The sequence below is a fragment of the Pholis gunnellus genome, assembly GCF_910591455.1.
Source record: "Pholis gunnellus genome assembly, chromosome: 15".
Classification (NCBI taxonomy): Eukaryota; Metazoa; Chordata; class Actinopteri; order Perciformes; family Pholidae; genus Pholis; species Pholis gunnellus.
In genome coordinates this window covers 2,595,782-2,609,339 of record NC_136542.1, presented here as the reverse complement: position 1 = coordinate 2,609,339, position 13,558 = coordinate 2,595,782, and the positions used below count along the sequence as shown (strand labels likewise).

The window sequence follows — 13,558 nt, the reverse complement described above, 5'->3', positions numbered from 1 at the left end:
AGAAGTATTCAAATAATAAATATATATATATATATATATATATATATATATATATATATATATATATATATATATATATATACTTTATATTTTGTATTAATAATCTGATTAAAAAAACTGATAATGTAGTGGAGTAAAAAGTACAACATTTACCTCAGATGTAGTGGAGTTGAAGTATAAAGTAGATTAAAATGTAGATACTCAAGTAAAGTTCAGGTGCTTTAAATTGTACGTGAGTAAATGTAGCCAACTTAGTTACTTATATATGTAAATATATGAATATTGCAATACTTTCAGTGACTTTACAGACAATAGCCACTTTACATTATTATTATTTAAAGTGAACTACTTAAAAAGAACAAACAGGATGTGTGTCTTAGATTTAATGCATGCTGCCAACATGTGGAATGATCAGAGGACAGAAAACAAGCGTACAGAACCGTGTGCTGGATAAAAGGACAGTTTTTATAGGTTTCCATCAAACATCTTGATATTCTGCATTCACGCCTCATCTGTGACACAAGCAAATCACTTACACTGGTATGTATTCAATATGTGTAAAATAACACGACAATGGTTTTCCTTCAAGCATGTCACTCAACTAACAGACCAAAAACAGGAAAATGAGAACTGCTCATCACCAGCGGAGGAATGAGGTTTGTCCTACATGCAGCCTGAGAGGGACCCTGAACGCATCGCAGTGAACAGGACAGACAGGAACACACGGACACACAACATCACAACACATTCTCCAAAATTCAGTGAACTTTTTTTACTGAAGGTTCCTAAATTCTTGAAAACAGATAAATAACCAAATGGATGCTTTTACCGTTCATGAATAATTATACACACAGTTTGTAGAAATGCTTTCGGGCAGCAGTGTTGTTTTTACTTTTGATGTTTTTCAAAGATTTACTCAGTTTTTGTATAAAACAAAGAGACATAACGTGTTTAATTAGCACTTTTTAGATGTGCTGGAAGGCTGATTTTGGACAGAGCCAGGCTAGCTGTTTCCACCTCTTTCCAGTCTTTATGCTAAGCTAAGCTAACTGGCTGCTGCCTGAAGCTTCATATTTGGCGTACAGACGTAAGAGTGGTATCAATCTTTTCATCTGCAAAAAACTCTTATCACAATATCTGAAAACCTCACTGGGGTTGACCACGACATAAACTGGGAATGAATGTCCACAGAGACAGGAAACAGAGCTTATATGTTTGTGTCCCACTCCAAACCTTTTCAAGGAAGGTTCAACATGGCCGCCTCTCTCGACCGTCCCGATGCTCATCTCAGGGCCAGGATGGCGTCGTAGGACTTGCCGGTCCGGCACACCTGAACATTTTGGAAGCCGATCTTGTTGAGGATGCTGGTGTAGCCGGACGGCGGGCGCTCCCGACCCTCCATCTGCACCAGCATGTTGAGGGAGAAGATCTGAGCCGTGACGGGGCCTCGTCTGTTCTCAAACAGCATGGCCTCCACCAGCAGGACGCCGCCGCCTGCCAGGAGGACGGACACGCGACAAAGCTACTGAGTGCTGAACGTGTGAGCATGAACGGATCATTCGTCTCAGTGAAAAGGGTCAGAGGAGCGCACAAACATTGAATGTGCATTTGTTATGTTTTGATCAGTAAACAATGAGAAAACAATGCTTGATAGACTCCTCTATCCTGCAGACACATAACAAATGTACCCCAATTATATGGAGCTGTATATACACACATATAGATTGGTAAATAAGCACCTTTGGTAAGAGGGTAAATGTGTGTTTTTGGGTGTTTTTGGGGTGAACTGTCCCTTTAAACTCACCTGGTTTGCAGCGGTCGTAGAGCTTCTTCAGCAGCATGAGGCACTTCTCTTCAGGCCAGTCATGAATGATTCTGGCCAGAACGTACAGGTCAGCAGGAGGAATTTCACCGCTGAAGAAATCTCCTGCGTGAACAACAGGAAGTATGTGACCGCTACGTTTTAAACAATCCACACCCAGCTGCCGTTTAGTTAGGAACAAATAAATTAAAGTTTATTTTGGAGTCTGAATGTGTGCTGCTGTTAAACTGTGTTGTGATATAAAGAGACTCTAATATCCAGTCTGTGGTCACAAACTACAGCCTCCAAAATAACTGCAACGTTGAATCAAAACAGAAAGGTCTCACCACGGGGTTCATTTAGTGGCGGTTCTGGAGCTTTCAATCACATTCGATGAACTTCACCTGCAGATGGAGTTTGCCGTCTCTTGATTAGTTGAATGAGGCAGAAGAATGAGACTCACCGCTTTGAAACTCGACGGCGTCGTTCTCCTGAGAGAAGTGTTTCTGAGCCGTGTCCACGACCGGCGGGAGGTCGAACACCGTGACGGAGGAGGACGGGTACGCCTTCGCCATCTCACGGGCCAGAGCCCCGGTGCATCCTGGGAGTTATTCAGACAGAAATAATGTCGGGATGATAATGAAGTTTGCACTAAACAAACGTTGTGAAGGTGTCACTTTGGTTTTCAGGTAATAGTGATGCGATTGCTCACTATTTTCACTATTTTCACTATTTTCACAAACCAAACAATCAATTAATGGAGAAAATAATCAGCAGATTTAACCAAAATGAAAATCAGTTAATAGTTAAAGATGAGCTCCACCTCAACAGTAAAATCCTGCTTTCACATGAATGCACGAGTAATAATAATGTATTGATATAATATATAATAGAACAGTCACAGTTTTAATAGCTGATTATACTGACATACATAGTTCTTATAAACTTTTACTGATGTAACCGTTTTCATTGCAGGAGTTTTATTTGTAATGGAGTAATTTCAGTGTGGTATTAATACCTTTACTGAAGTAAAAGTATCTGAATACTTCCTCCACCACCGTCAGTATGTGAACAACAGGAACTCAATTTATTTTTGAGTAAAATCTTGTATAATATAATAATAATAATAATCTCGTTGATTTATTTCATATATTTTCCATTCGGTCAAAATGCCAAAAAGACACGTAGTTGGACAATAATACCAATACAATGTTTATCCATGAATAAACAGATACATATTCAGAGTTCACCCTCTTACCTCCGAGGTCTACGATCTTCTGAAAGCAGGAGAGGTTGAACGCCGTCGCAATGTCGTGTCCGTCAAGAATCCACGACGAGTTCATCAGACCCATGAACTTCAGCATCTCCTCCTCTGATCTGTGCGGAAACGTTCACAGAATCATCAAACTCTGAAGGTTTCATAGAAGTCACGCGATCATATGTGAAGCCGTAAAATCAACCTGTAAACAGCTTGGAAGACGTCCTCTGGTGGAAGGCCGAAGGTCTTTTCGTTCTGATTCTTCCCCTCCCTGCGTGAAGGAAAACTACTGTTAGCACTCGTGACAAAAGATGATAATTGAAACGTTTGCTCTGCAGAACTTCCTCTGAGGCGCAGCAGCTCTGGAGGCTGTTAGCTCACTCACATTACTTTGCATGTTTACTATCTCGCCAAATAACATGTGAATGACTCCAACTATTCACATGAAATAAAGTATTTGTATTGTTATTATTCTCTGTATTGTATCTATGTAGAAACATGTGAATAAGAGGACAAAACAAATCTTCATTTTCAAACTGCTCTGGTTATTCTGAAGACATACGTTGTGCGATACATGCATACGTGACGCTAATAAGATGCTTTAACAGACACATAACTGGAGTTTAACGAAGCCTCGTGAAATGAGAAAAATGCAAAAAATGTCTCGTTTGAACCCGCTGACCTGACGGCGTCCACCAGGTTGTTCCACAGCGGGTAGATGGTCTGGGATTGGTAGATGATCATGTCGTGAAGAGACTTGCCGCTGCCTTTGGCCAGGTACAGATTAGCCACGTCGGTGCTGCTGTACAAAGCTGAACAACAACAACAACAACAACAACAACAACACATTCACAGTGTAAATCAGGCTGAACGCAGACGAACTCTGAAACAAGTTAGTCAGATGAAGGATTAGTCGACCGTTGTCATGATTCAAGCGAAAATTCAATTGATACAGTGACACAGAGTTAATGTGGTGGTCTATTTTGTCGGTCCTCCTCCTCCTCCTCACCTGTCCCGTCTGTGGTCTCCACCTCCAGGATCTCCATGCCCACCAGTGCGTCCAGCAGCCGCTCCATCCCGTCCACACTGGCGCTCAGCTCCCGGGCTACATGCTGGGCGCTCAGGGGCTCCGGGGACTTCAGCAGGAGGTCAAACACTCCCAGCTCACAGGCCGAGAATATCACCTGGAGGGATTCAACACAGTCGATTTTTAATGACAAAGCCGGTCAGTCGGACCACCACTTAGGCCCGATGTGAAATATTGCCTTGACATTTTGTAAACACGTTCGTGTTCCCCAGAGGATGAAACCTGCTGACTTTGGTGATCCTGTGACTTTACAGTAAGCGCCACCACGAGGTTCACATTTGTGGTTTTTAAGTGAAATTTCCTCAAACTATTTGACGAATTGTCCTCAAATGTTGTGCAATTGTTGTGTTCCCCTCAACATGAAGTGTCATAACTTTGGTGATCCTCTGACTTTTCCATCTAGCGCCACCATGAGGTCAGAAGATGAATTTGAATAGTTAAATTAAAACCTTTAGTATACAGTTAAAATTGTTTGGATTATGATCAAAACAATAATAACCAGCAAAGCTAGCTGCCTCTGCTATACTTGCTGTGCCAATTAGTAAATGTTAGCATGCTAACGTGCTAACCTAACATCGTTAATGTGGTTAATATCATATCTACTAAACATTAGTACGTTAGCGTCTTCATTGTGAGCATGTTGACATGCTGATGTTAGCATTTAGCTTAAATAAGATAGCATGACCGTAGGTTAGACTTGTTTAGAGACTTTTAGTGCTGAAAAGATTATATAAATAAAATGAATAAAACTCTTTTTTTGACCTCTGTTTTGGTAAAATACAAAAAAACAGCGTTAAAAAATTGATTATTTTGCCGTAATTTATGATACTGGACCATAGGCATATCATATCTATATATACCCACACATATATATATACGTATATTTATATACATATACATACATACATACATATATATATATATATATATATATACACACACACACACACACACACACACACACACACACACACATATACATATATACACACATTTAAAATGATATAAGATTAAAACAAATAACTGCTGAATGACAAACGACCCTGAAGTCAATTGCAAAACAAGTTTCGTGTACTTTTTTTTAAAGTACTAATTTAATTTGCACAAAATATCTTTAGGTTTTAGGGACAAACCAGACAATATGGAAATGGGTCCTTTGGGGACCTTTTATGACACATTAGTGCACAAATAAACACAGGTTACCTTTGAGACCCTGAAGCCGTTGAAATACTCCAGAAGTTTGAACGGGTAGTCCAGCTCACTCTGGGACAGATGCTCTGCCATGATCCTGCAAAGCACGGATCAGAACTCCGTTAATAACCGGAGCAATTCACGCAACTTTGCACAAATCACACCGTCTCTCGGATCAACGCTCCCGATGCTGGTGCACGGAAAAGCTGCAAAAATGATACGATTTTTACAGCTCAAAAACAGCCAAGATGTCGGTGGTGTGTTCAGGAGCGATGCACTGCAATGGTCGATGGATCATCAGCGGGGGAAACACATCTCTGCTCCGGTTCTTTAGAGATGATCCTCTGCGGCTCCTCGCTGCTGTGATGGCCGATGAGAAGCAGCGACTAGTTTCACTTAAATACACACACAGACACACACATGCACGCACACACACACACATCACTGAGAGGTGGTGCAGTTCCGAGATCATCCGCAGCACCAGTGGGGGCGCTGATGAGCTGTGTAGTGATTATTAGTGTAGTTCTGGTCTGACCCTAAAGGGAATAATACAATAAATATATATTTTTAAAGATATTATAAACTGGCACAAAGCATGGCTATGCCGCTTCCAATTCTGTGTATTTTTTCAATTTTTTTTTGTCTAATTTATTTTACTAAGATGTTGAATGCACCTTTTGTTTTTGTTTTTTTAGAACAAGACTGGAAATTCTTTATCAATTATGCCTAAAGACAATATCAGTAACAATCATATGTCTTTGAGTTAAATGACAAATATTATACTTGCATTTGGCATATTTCAGAGATCCATTAATCCTAAAATAAATGTACAATCTTATTTATATCTTATTAGTTAAGTTCCTTTTTAAAGAAAATATATTTGATTTGATTGACATTTACTTTTTTATACACTAGAACAATAAAGAGATAGAAATGGTGTTATGGATCCAACAGTAACAGAATATTACGCCTTTTTGTTTATAAATTACTACTTCTGTTTTGTAAAAATAAGTTTTCCCACTTTTAGTTTTATTTAATTCCTTGTTCATCTTTGTATTTATTACTCCCCTATTGATTGAATCATTTATCCCAGAAGGTTAACTTTATTTATTTCCTTTTTTTTGCTGTATTTATATATTTTTTTACCTTTTTGAGTATTAAAATATGTCGCAGAATGTTTATAGCTTCATCTGTATTTTCCTATTTATTTTTTCACATTAAAATATCTGCATATTTCCCGATGTATACATTTTACTATTAATTAATTTAATTATATTTTTTTCATAAATGTATTGATTTCCAAATACAATTTATTTTAATATTAATTTGGTCGCCAAAAGATTTTTTTCATATTTATATATAAATATATTTCTGTTTGTGTTCTCATTAAATAACTTCTATATTATTCTCATCTCATTATGTCCCTACAAACTTTTCCCAATGTATTTATATTTTTCATGTATTTATTTATATATCACATACATTATTTACTATCTCACATATTACACATTGCTTATGTTATTTAAGTCAGTTAATTAGTGATTAATTCAGGACATAAAGTACTTAAAATAATCTCAAAACCTTTTCCCTCTCGTTTTCAATTCCTGTTTGAACTTTATTTTTTCTGTGCTTCTGAACATCTGGAGTTAATAATCTGAGCCTCTGAGACGTTTGTACATTCTGTTCCTTCTGCAGACGTTCACAGCGCTTCTCCTCTGCAGACATGCAGGAAAAAACACATCAAACTATCACTCAGTTCAACAAATGTTAGTGTTAGAAAATAACACAAAATCACTACCGACTGCTGAAATGTGGAGTTAACTTAAACGTAAACACACAGAAGTATCATAATAGTTATGATAATAATCTCTCTGGTGATGAGTTTGCACCTTTGCTCTTAAAACATCTTAATGAACAATAATCACGCCGCCTCTAAAAGCGAATAAATTCCAGACGTCTTCAATTATTAACCAAATCGATTTATTATGCATGAACAAATCCCTTCCTGCCTCTGTCACGCAGACACGCACACACACACACACCCAACATTTAAATACATGACGTGGTGGGAATTCGGCATAGCTCACTTTGTTGTTGCACATGCTTTAATAAAATGATAGATATATTTACAGGATAAGCAACGTCTCCGAACAAAACTCGCAAGAACAGCTCCCGGTCCCGCCCTGCAGCACTTTGAACACTCCTTTTGTTGTGGTTTATTAACTGTGGGGGGGGGGGACCAAAACAAAAAAAAACACAAACCATGGGGGTTTTGGCCAGTACGACATAGCATGATACATATCTGGAGTTCATCAACTACATAAATATGGCAGTAACACTGAGTAATTCATACGGTCTATTTACAAAGTCTGTGAAGTGGGAAATATTACAGTCTGTGCTGACGACTGACACGACGTTTGGGGGACCGAGTCTAGAAAGCAAAGCGACACCTCCATCCCTCCTCCGTTACAACGCTCAGGACCGACGCCACAAACTAAATAAGGCACAATTAATACTTGGACCATTTCTCAGGGGAATCTACAGACTTGCAGCCGGCTTTGTGAGGCATGTAAACAATTGAGTCGATTGATTAGGACTGCCGTGATCACATTCCCTTTGTATTCCCGATCAGTGATTCTGTCCGTCTAACGTCATTCAAAAACAGGTTCCATATGGCAAAGACCTTTAAACCCCCCCGAGCCCCTCCAAAATAAAATAACCCCCCCCATCCCTCTATGCTACTCAACAAATACAATCACATGGTGACAAACAAAGAAAACTAGTAGTGCAATCACTACAAACACAACAGTAAGATGCGACGCCCCGTTGATCTCCTCAGCACTGGTTCTTAGGTCTCAGCGCTGCTCTCAACGGGAGAAAACATTCAAACAAAGAAAACAAACAGTTGATTGATAAGCTGTCCGACGCTGAAGCAGCTTCAGGTGCGGCGTGACTAACCCAAGATAAAAAAGAGAGAATCCGTCCCCGATCCACCTAACGCCCCCCCCAGCCTTCTGGAGAAATGACTAATAAGATTTTGTAGTTTTGTTTCAAATACATCTAAATGGCACAAACCAGCCCCCCCCCCCCCCCACACACACACCCCCATGTTTTCTGTCATTTAAAAAAAAGCCCTCGTCCAAAGGTTTTCAACCGTTTCCTGTTGGTGGTCCAGAGGGAGGGAGGTCTGGGCGTCGAGACTTGAGTCCTTCCAGAGCAGCCGCGAAGACACCGGACAGATCCAGGAGGTGAAGAGTTTTTGGGGAGTAAAGGGAGGGAGGGAGGGAGGGAGGGGGGGGGGCAGGAGGGGGGGGTGGGGCAGGTGGAGGTCTGTCGCAGCTGTTTGGGGGCTCCTGGCTTTGGTCGGTGTTGATGGAGAACCGCTCAGTCGTGCTTCAGGTGGTCTTTGATGTCCTCCTCGTCCGTGTACTCCGACGGCTCGTCTCCCGGCTTCAGCAACCTCCCGACGTAGTCGTATTTTTCTGGAACGACAGCGAACAAAGCGTTAAAAAAAAAAACACGACAGCAAAGTGTTGCTTCGGGAAGAGTTACAGCAACGAAGGCGACAAATACGATCGAGATTAAACACTCAGGCGAAGCACGGAGAGTTATTCTTCATGCAAAATGTAATCACTTTGTTTTAGTACATTTTAAAGCAAAAAACATCTCAAACATGGAATATTTTATTTGGGGGGGGTTTTGGACTTTATAAAATAATAAACCAGTTTGTTGTTTAATAGTTCCCTCGCCAGAAAGCGACACATGGCTTTTTTTTGTCCAACAAACAGTTCTAAAAAAACAAACATTTTTGAAGCTGGAACGAGCAAATTTAGTTTTGCATTTGTGATGGAACGACTCCTCAAACATGTAATTCATGATGAAAACAGTTGCTTATTAATGATGGTTGACGAATCAAAGGCTGTCCTGGATATCAGGCAGAACTGTGGACTCGGTAAACATGCTGCGAGTAATTCACCGACATCTTCTTACATCATTTAATCAGACAGCATTTGAGGCCGCCAACTTCTAAAGCTTTCCAGCTTTAAACGTCTTATCTGCGAGTATTCAGGAGGTTATTTAAGGAGGCAGAGAACCGACGTGTTTCAGGACAAAACTAGACTCCCAGGATTCAAAACAGGACACTTGACTTTGAAATAAAATGACAGCTTTGAGGTAATTTATGTTTAAATCCTCGGTTTGATCGGACTAAATACACTGAGGCCCTGTGGGAGAGGTGATGTACTCTGTGGTTGCATCTGTGAAATCGGAGCCACGTGAATGATCTGTGGAGCATTTCTTCTTCTCCCGTGTGGAAACATGAGTTCAGGAGCCTACCCATGAACTGCATCTCCCACTCCCTCACGCTCTCCATCTGTACAGCGTTGAGGTCCGACAGGTCGTCGTACTCGTCCCACAGGGCGTCTTTCTCCAGGCAGAAGGTGGCCAGGCCCCTCGAAGCATCCCGGCCTGCGAAAATGCCGTAAGGACCATCTGAGGGAGAAACGTACGAGTCAGCACAAACAAGAGAAGAAGCATCGTCCTCTCCGGCAGGTTAACGATCAGTCCGACGGAGACTGACTGTCTGTATGTTTAAAGACCGTTTCTGTGTTTAAACACCGTTTCAAATAGAGTGGCAGAGAACAGGTTGACCCTCTGTGATTACCTCAGACGTCATGTGACTGCTGCTTCACAGCAGAAGCCTTTAAGACGGCCAACAAGTAAAGCACTTGAACGCAGTGAGCGTACAAAAGGCCTTTAGACTCCAGAAGAAAAAAAATGCTGACGAAAGCAGAACTTGTGGTTCAGTGCGACGCCGTTATTAGAGCTGGAAGATGTATTAATACGGACGTGATGTTGTGATGTGAAATGTGATCTCAAGAGTCACTTTTAAATGGGCCTTAAGCATTAGAGTGTCACAGTATGCAGTGGTCCGTCCAATCAGCTATTAGCCGATTGTCACTAAATGAAATTAAAGAATTATCGTTTTTTTATGAATTCACTGGTTCCAGCTGCTCATATGTGATGATTGGTTTGCTTTTCTTCTGCTGCATTAGGTCAAAACCCGCATGATATGACAATAATAATAATAACAACAAGAAGAAGAAGAAATAATCCAGTGTGCAGACACTCTTCTTTTCAATCCATTGCATTTCTTATTCATAAATTGTCAAACTAATCAAAATGTAAAATAGAAGTTAGTTTCAGCCGCAAGTTCTAAACTTGAACTTTTTATGATGAGTAAAACATTAGCAATGAATGATTCTACCTGCTAAGAAATGAATTCCACATTTCTACCTACATATATAACCATATAGTGGCCAATATCACCAGAAAACATTGGATTCCTAAAAACAATAAGATTAGAGTGCTGGACCGATAAATCCTCCATCGGTCCAGCAGCTGTTTGTGTCGGGCAGTAAGAAGCCGTAAAAATAAACTGCAGCACACGCATGTCAAAGATGAGTTTGAGGTAATATATAAATGTTTTGTGTTCATGTCTCAAGTCGTTTTGATCACATTATCAGTAGAGGGCCTGATGTGGCATCAACAGATACTCTGAGTTGAATCTACTTCGGGGGAGAGGAAGTGTAATCAGTGCGTCCAGAACTATCATTTGGAGGCTTTCACCCGTTCTGGTATTTCCTTCTGTCCACTAACGAGCAGCTGTTGTTGTTGTCCTGTCGAGTGACTTCTACCAACACATTCAGCCTTCGTGAAACATTTCTCAGACGGCGCCCCGAGCCTCCCTTCACGTTTCCGCTGTGTTTTAAAACTTTCCTCCAGGAGAACATCATCTGACCAGCATGTGAAAGCTCTGCAGGCGCTCGGCTCTTCTGATGGAATATTTGTGCAACAGAAAGAAAGAAAAACTCAGACCGCGAAGCAGAGACGCCTTATCACCTTACAGATTAGATGTGCTCATACCGTACATAATTAGCATTTGACAGATAAAACTGCAAGCTTGAGTAACACTACAGCAACATACTGATGTTCTTATTATCAATTATATTATAAGTATCAAGACTCACAAAGAAGAAATGATTGTTTCTGAATAAAGTGTGTGAGCTCCAGCTGGACTCTCCTCTAACAAGTAGTGCAGGTCTGCAACAGACTGTTTAATATTTCCATTACTTTATTAATCTTAATATCTTTATTAATAAATGCACATGTCCCAGCACCTAAAGTCAACCAAACCCCAAAAAGTATCAACGCATAGAAAAAGAGGCAAACTTTCACTTTCTAGAAAATGGACCAAACTTTAAATATTCAGAAGCTGAACCAAGAAGATATTTTGTGTTCATAAACAAACGACTTATGAACAGACACACTGAGTCACGCAACTATCTGTGTCAGCATGAAGTCCACTGTGATAAACACCCACTAGACCGTTTATGGTATGACCCAGTCAACTCCTGTCTGTACTGTCTGTACTGTGTCTGTACTGTAAAACTGTGTGACATCATGACTGGACTGCCCTGATTCAGGCCTACTTGGCTCGGTGCTGCTGGTGTCGGATAGCAGGACGTGACACACGAGACTGCTGGGAATGTTGCTTGAATAATTATAGTTTATTACAGAGTTGACGGGCGAGTCCTGCAGCTAGGAGGAAAATGTTGATTAGCTGGTTAGCCTAGCTTTGCAGAAATGGAAACACTTCTGGGGACTGAAGCATGCTTTGTGGAAGTAAATTATTATTAAGTTACAATTAACTTTCACTTTTCACAGCAGAGATGCCAGTAAAACAAACCACAATACGCATTTTCTGCATTAAATTAGCAAGATGCATTCATTATTTTAAGATTTAAAACATTGGTGCAAAGTTCCCAACAATCATGCATGATGAGTCCCATCAGTGTAAACAAGACTCCAGACCAGACACCCAGACGGTGTGTCTGTGTGCACGTCAACAAGCTAACAGGCTAGCAGGCTAGTTAGTTACAATCCTCGAGGCTTAACTAAACTTTAACTAAAAAGTTTCATAAATATATAGTTTAGGGTGTTTACGCATCACCACAGGAGTCACGACCCCACCACAAAACACAGCCAGTGCTAGTTAGCTAACAGCTAGCACATCCCATTCAATAACACAGACAAAAGAGCTAAGCTAAGCTAACCACAACCGTTTGCGCCCAAAAAGGATGTTTTTGTTCGGGACAACTTGGACTGTCAGCTAACTCACCCGGATGTTAAAGTGCTCCATCTACTCACCTTTCCCGTAAAACTTTTTGCCGCTGGTCACGTCGAAGATCTTCATGTTGACGGCCATCAGGATGCGCGGGTTCTGGAGTCCGTCGTACTCCCGCAGCTGCTCCAGAGAGAAGTCCCGTCTCCTCATCTTGGGCAGCGCCGAGGCCTCGTCGCTTTGGGCCGCGTCAGCGACGAGCCGTTTGCCCCACCGCCGGTAGGCCGCCACACAGGCCGCCACCACCAGAGCCAAAATACTGATGTTCAGCAACATCGCTCCGAGCCCGTAGAGCGTGAGACCGTCCGACTCGTCCGCTGCTGCCCCACCGCTCGTGTCAACTGGTCCGCTCGAACTGTCTCCATCGTCCGCCATACTGCACACGGTTGTTAGCGCCTACCAGCCAACTGGTAAGATGGTGCGTTCAGGTGCTGTCGGAGAACAAGGGGAACCACCAGTTGAACGCGTTGTTACATTCTGTTCTTCTTTGGTGCAATGTAAAAAAAAATAAGCTTGTTCGTTTTATAGGATTTTAACTAACGATTACTTTAACTACCGAATCAATCATTCTGGCTTGTATGTGATGTCGTCGTTTTATGTTTTATTTCTGATTTTGTTGGTTTTACTAAATTATTTTACTAAATATATATATATATATTATTTATTTATTATTTTATTTGTAAATGTTGATTTTACTAAATATGTATATATATATTTTATTTATTTATTTTATTTTTATTTGTTGTTTTTACTTAATTATTTGACTAAATATATATTTATTTTAGTTATTTATTATTTTATTTTTATTTGTTGATTAATAAAATATATATTTATTTATTTTATTTATTTATTATTTGATTTTTATTTGTTGATTTTACAACACTTTTTCCCCCAAAAAGTTAAATATTCAGCAAAAACTCCCAATATAAGGGATGGGAGGTTTTTTTGCAGATAATACAAACACACATATTATTCATTTAAAAAAAAGTACAAATGTACTCTCGTTTGGGTTAAGCTTCGGGTTCTCCATTTGCCACA

At 40.3% G+C, this 13,558-nt stretch overlaps 2 protein-coding genes across 3 annotated transcripts; both read right to left on the bottom strand.

The window, feature by feature from the left end:
- Positions 1-374: 374 nt before the first annotated feature.
- Positions 375-5,680, bottom strand: asmt2 (acetylserotonin O-methyltransferase 2). Of its 2 annotated transcripts, XM_079174509.1 has the most exons (9): positions 5,350-5,680; positions 4,069-4,243; positions 3,742-3,871; positions 3,262-3,330; positions 3,060-3,178; positions 2,265-2,402; positions 1,805-1,927; positions 1,234-1,494; positions 375-686 (listed from the first exon to the last, which is right to left on the bottom strand). In XM_079174509.1, the coding sequence occupies exons 1-8, from the start codon at positions 5,428-5,430 to the stop codon at positions 1,283-1,285; spliced, it is 1,047 nt and encodes a 348-aa protein (XP_079030635.1). In that variant the 5' UTR covers positions 5,431-5,680; the 3' UTR covers positions 375-686; positions 1,234-1,282. The 2 variants fall into 2 exon arrangements, with proteins under 2 accessions (XP_079030635.1, XP_079030634.1); XM_079174508.1 differs by having other exon boundaries at positions 375-1,494.
- A 2,382-nt stretch (positions 5,681-8,062) lies between these two features.
- On the bottom strand, positions 8,063-12,917 carry pgrmc2 (progesterone receptor membrane component 2). Its single transcript, XM_079174091.1, has 3 exons — positions 12,547-12,917; positions 9,673-9,828; positions 8,063-8,819 (listed from the first exon to the last, which is right to left on the bottom strand). The coding sequence occupies exons 1-3, from the start codon at positions 12,893-12,895 to the stop codon at positions 8,722-8,724; spliced, it is 603 nt and encodes a 200-aa protein (XP_079030217.1). The 5' UTR covers positions 12,896-12,917; the 3' UTR covers positions 8,063-8,721.
- Between the last annotated feature and the right edge of the window lie 641 nt (positions 12,918-13,558).

What these genes read in the sequence shown, in the direction of transcription:
- asmt2 (XM_079174508.1), bottom strand. Translation starts at nt 5,430, where the DNA reads ATGGCAGAGCATCTGTCCCAGAGTGAGCTGGACTACCCGTTCAAACTT. An exon ending in AACCTGGTGGACGCCGTCAG is followed by an intron (nt 3,331 to 3,741) that starts GTCAGCGGGTTC and finishes TCCTTCACGCAG; the next exon opens with GGAGGGGAAGAATCAGAACG. An exon ending in CTACGACCGCTGCAAACCAG is followed by an intron (nt 1,495 to 1,804) that starts GTGAGTTTAAAG and finishes TCCTCCTGGCAG; the next exon opens with GCGGCGGCGTCCTGCTGGTG.
- pgrmc2 (XM_079174091.1), bottom strand. Translation starts at nt 12,895, where the DNA reads ATGGCGGACGATGGAGACAGTTCGAGCGGACCAGTTGACACGAGCGGT. An exon ending in CAAAAAGTTTTACGGGAAAG is followed by an intron (nt 9,829 to 12,546) that starts GTGAGTAGATGG and finishes TTTCTCCCTCAG; the next exon opens with ATGGTCCTTACGGCATTTTC. An exon ending in GTGGGAGATGCAGTTCATGG is followed by an intron (nt 8,820 to 9,672) that starts GTAGGCTCCTGA and finishes CTGTCGTTCCAG; the next exon opens with AAAAATACGACTACGTCGGG.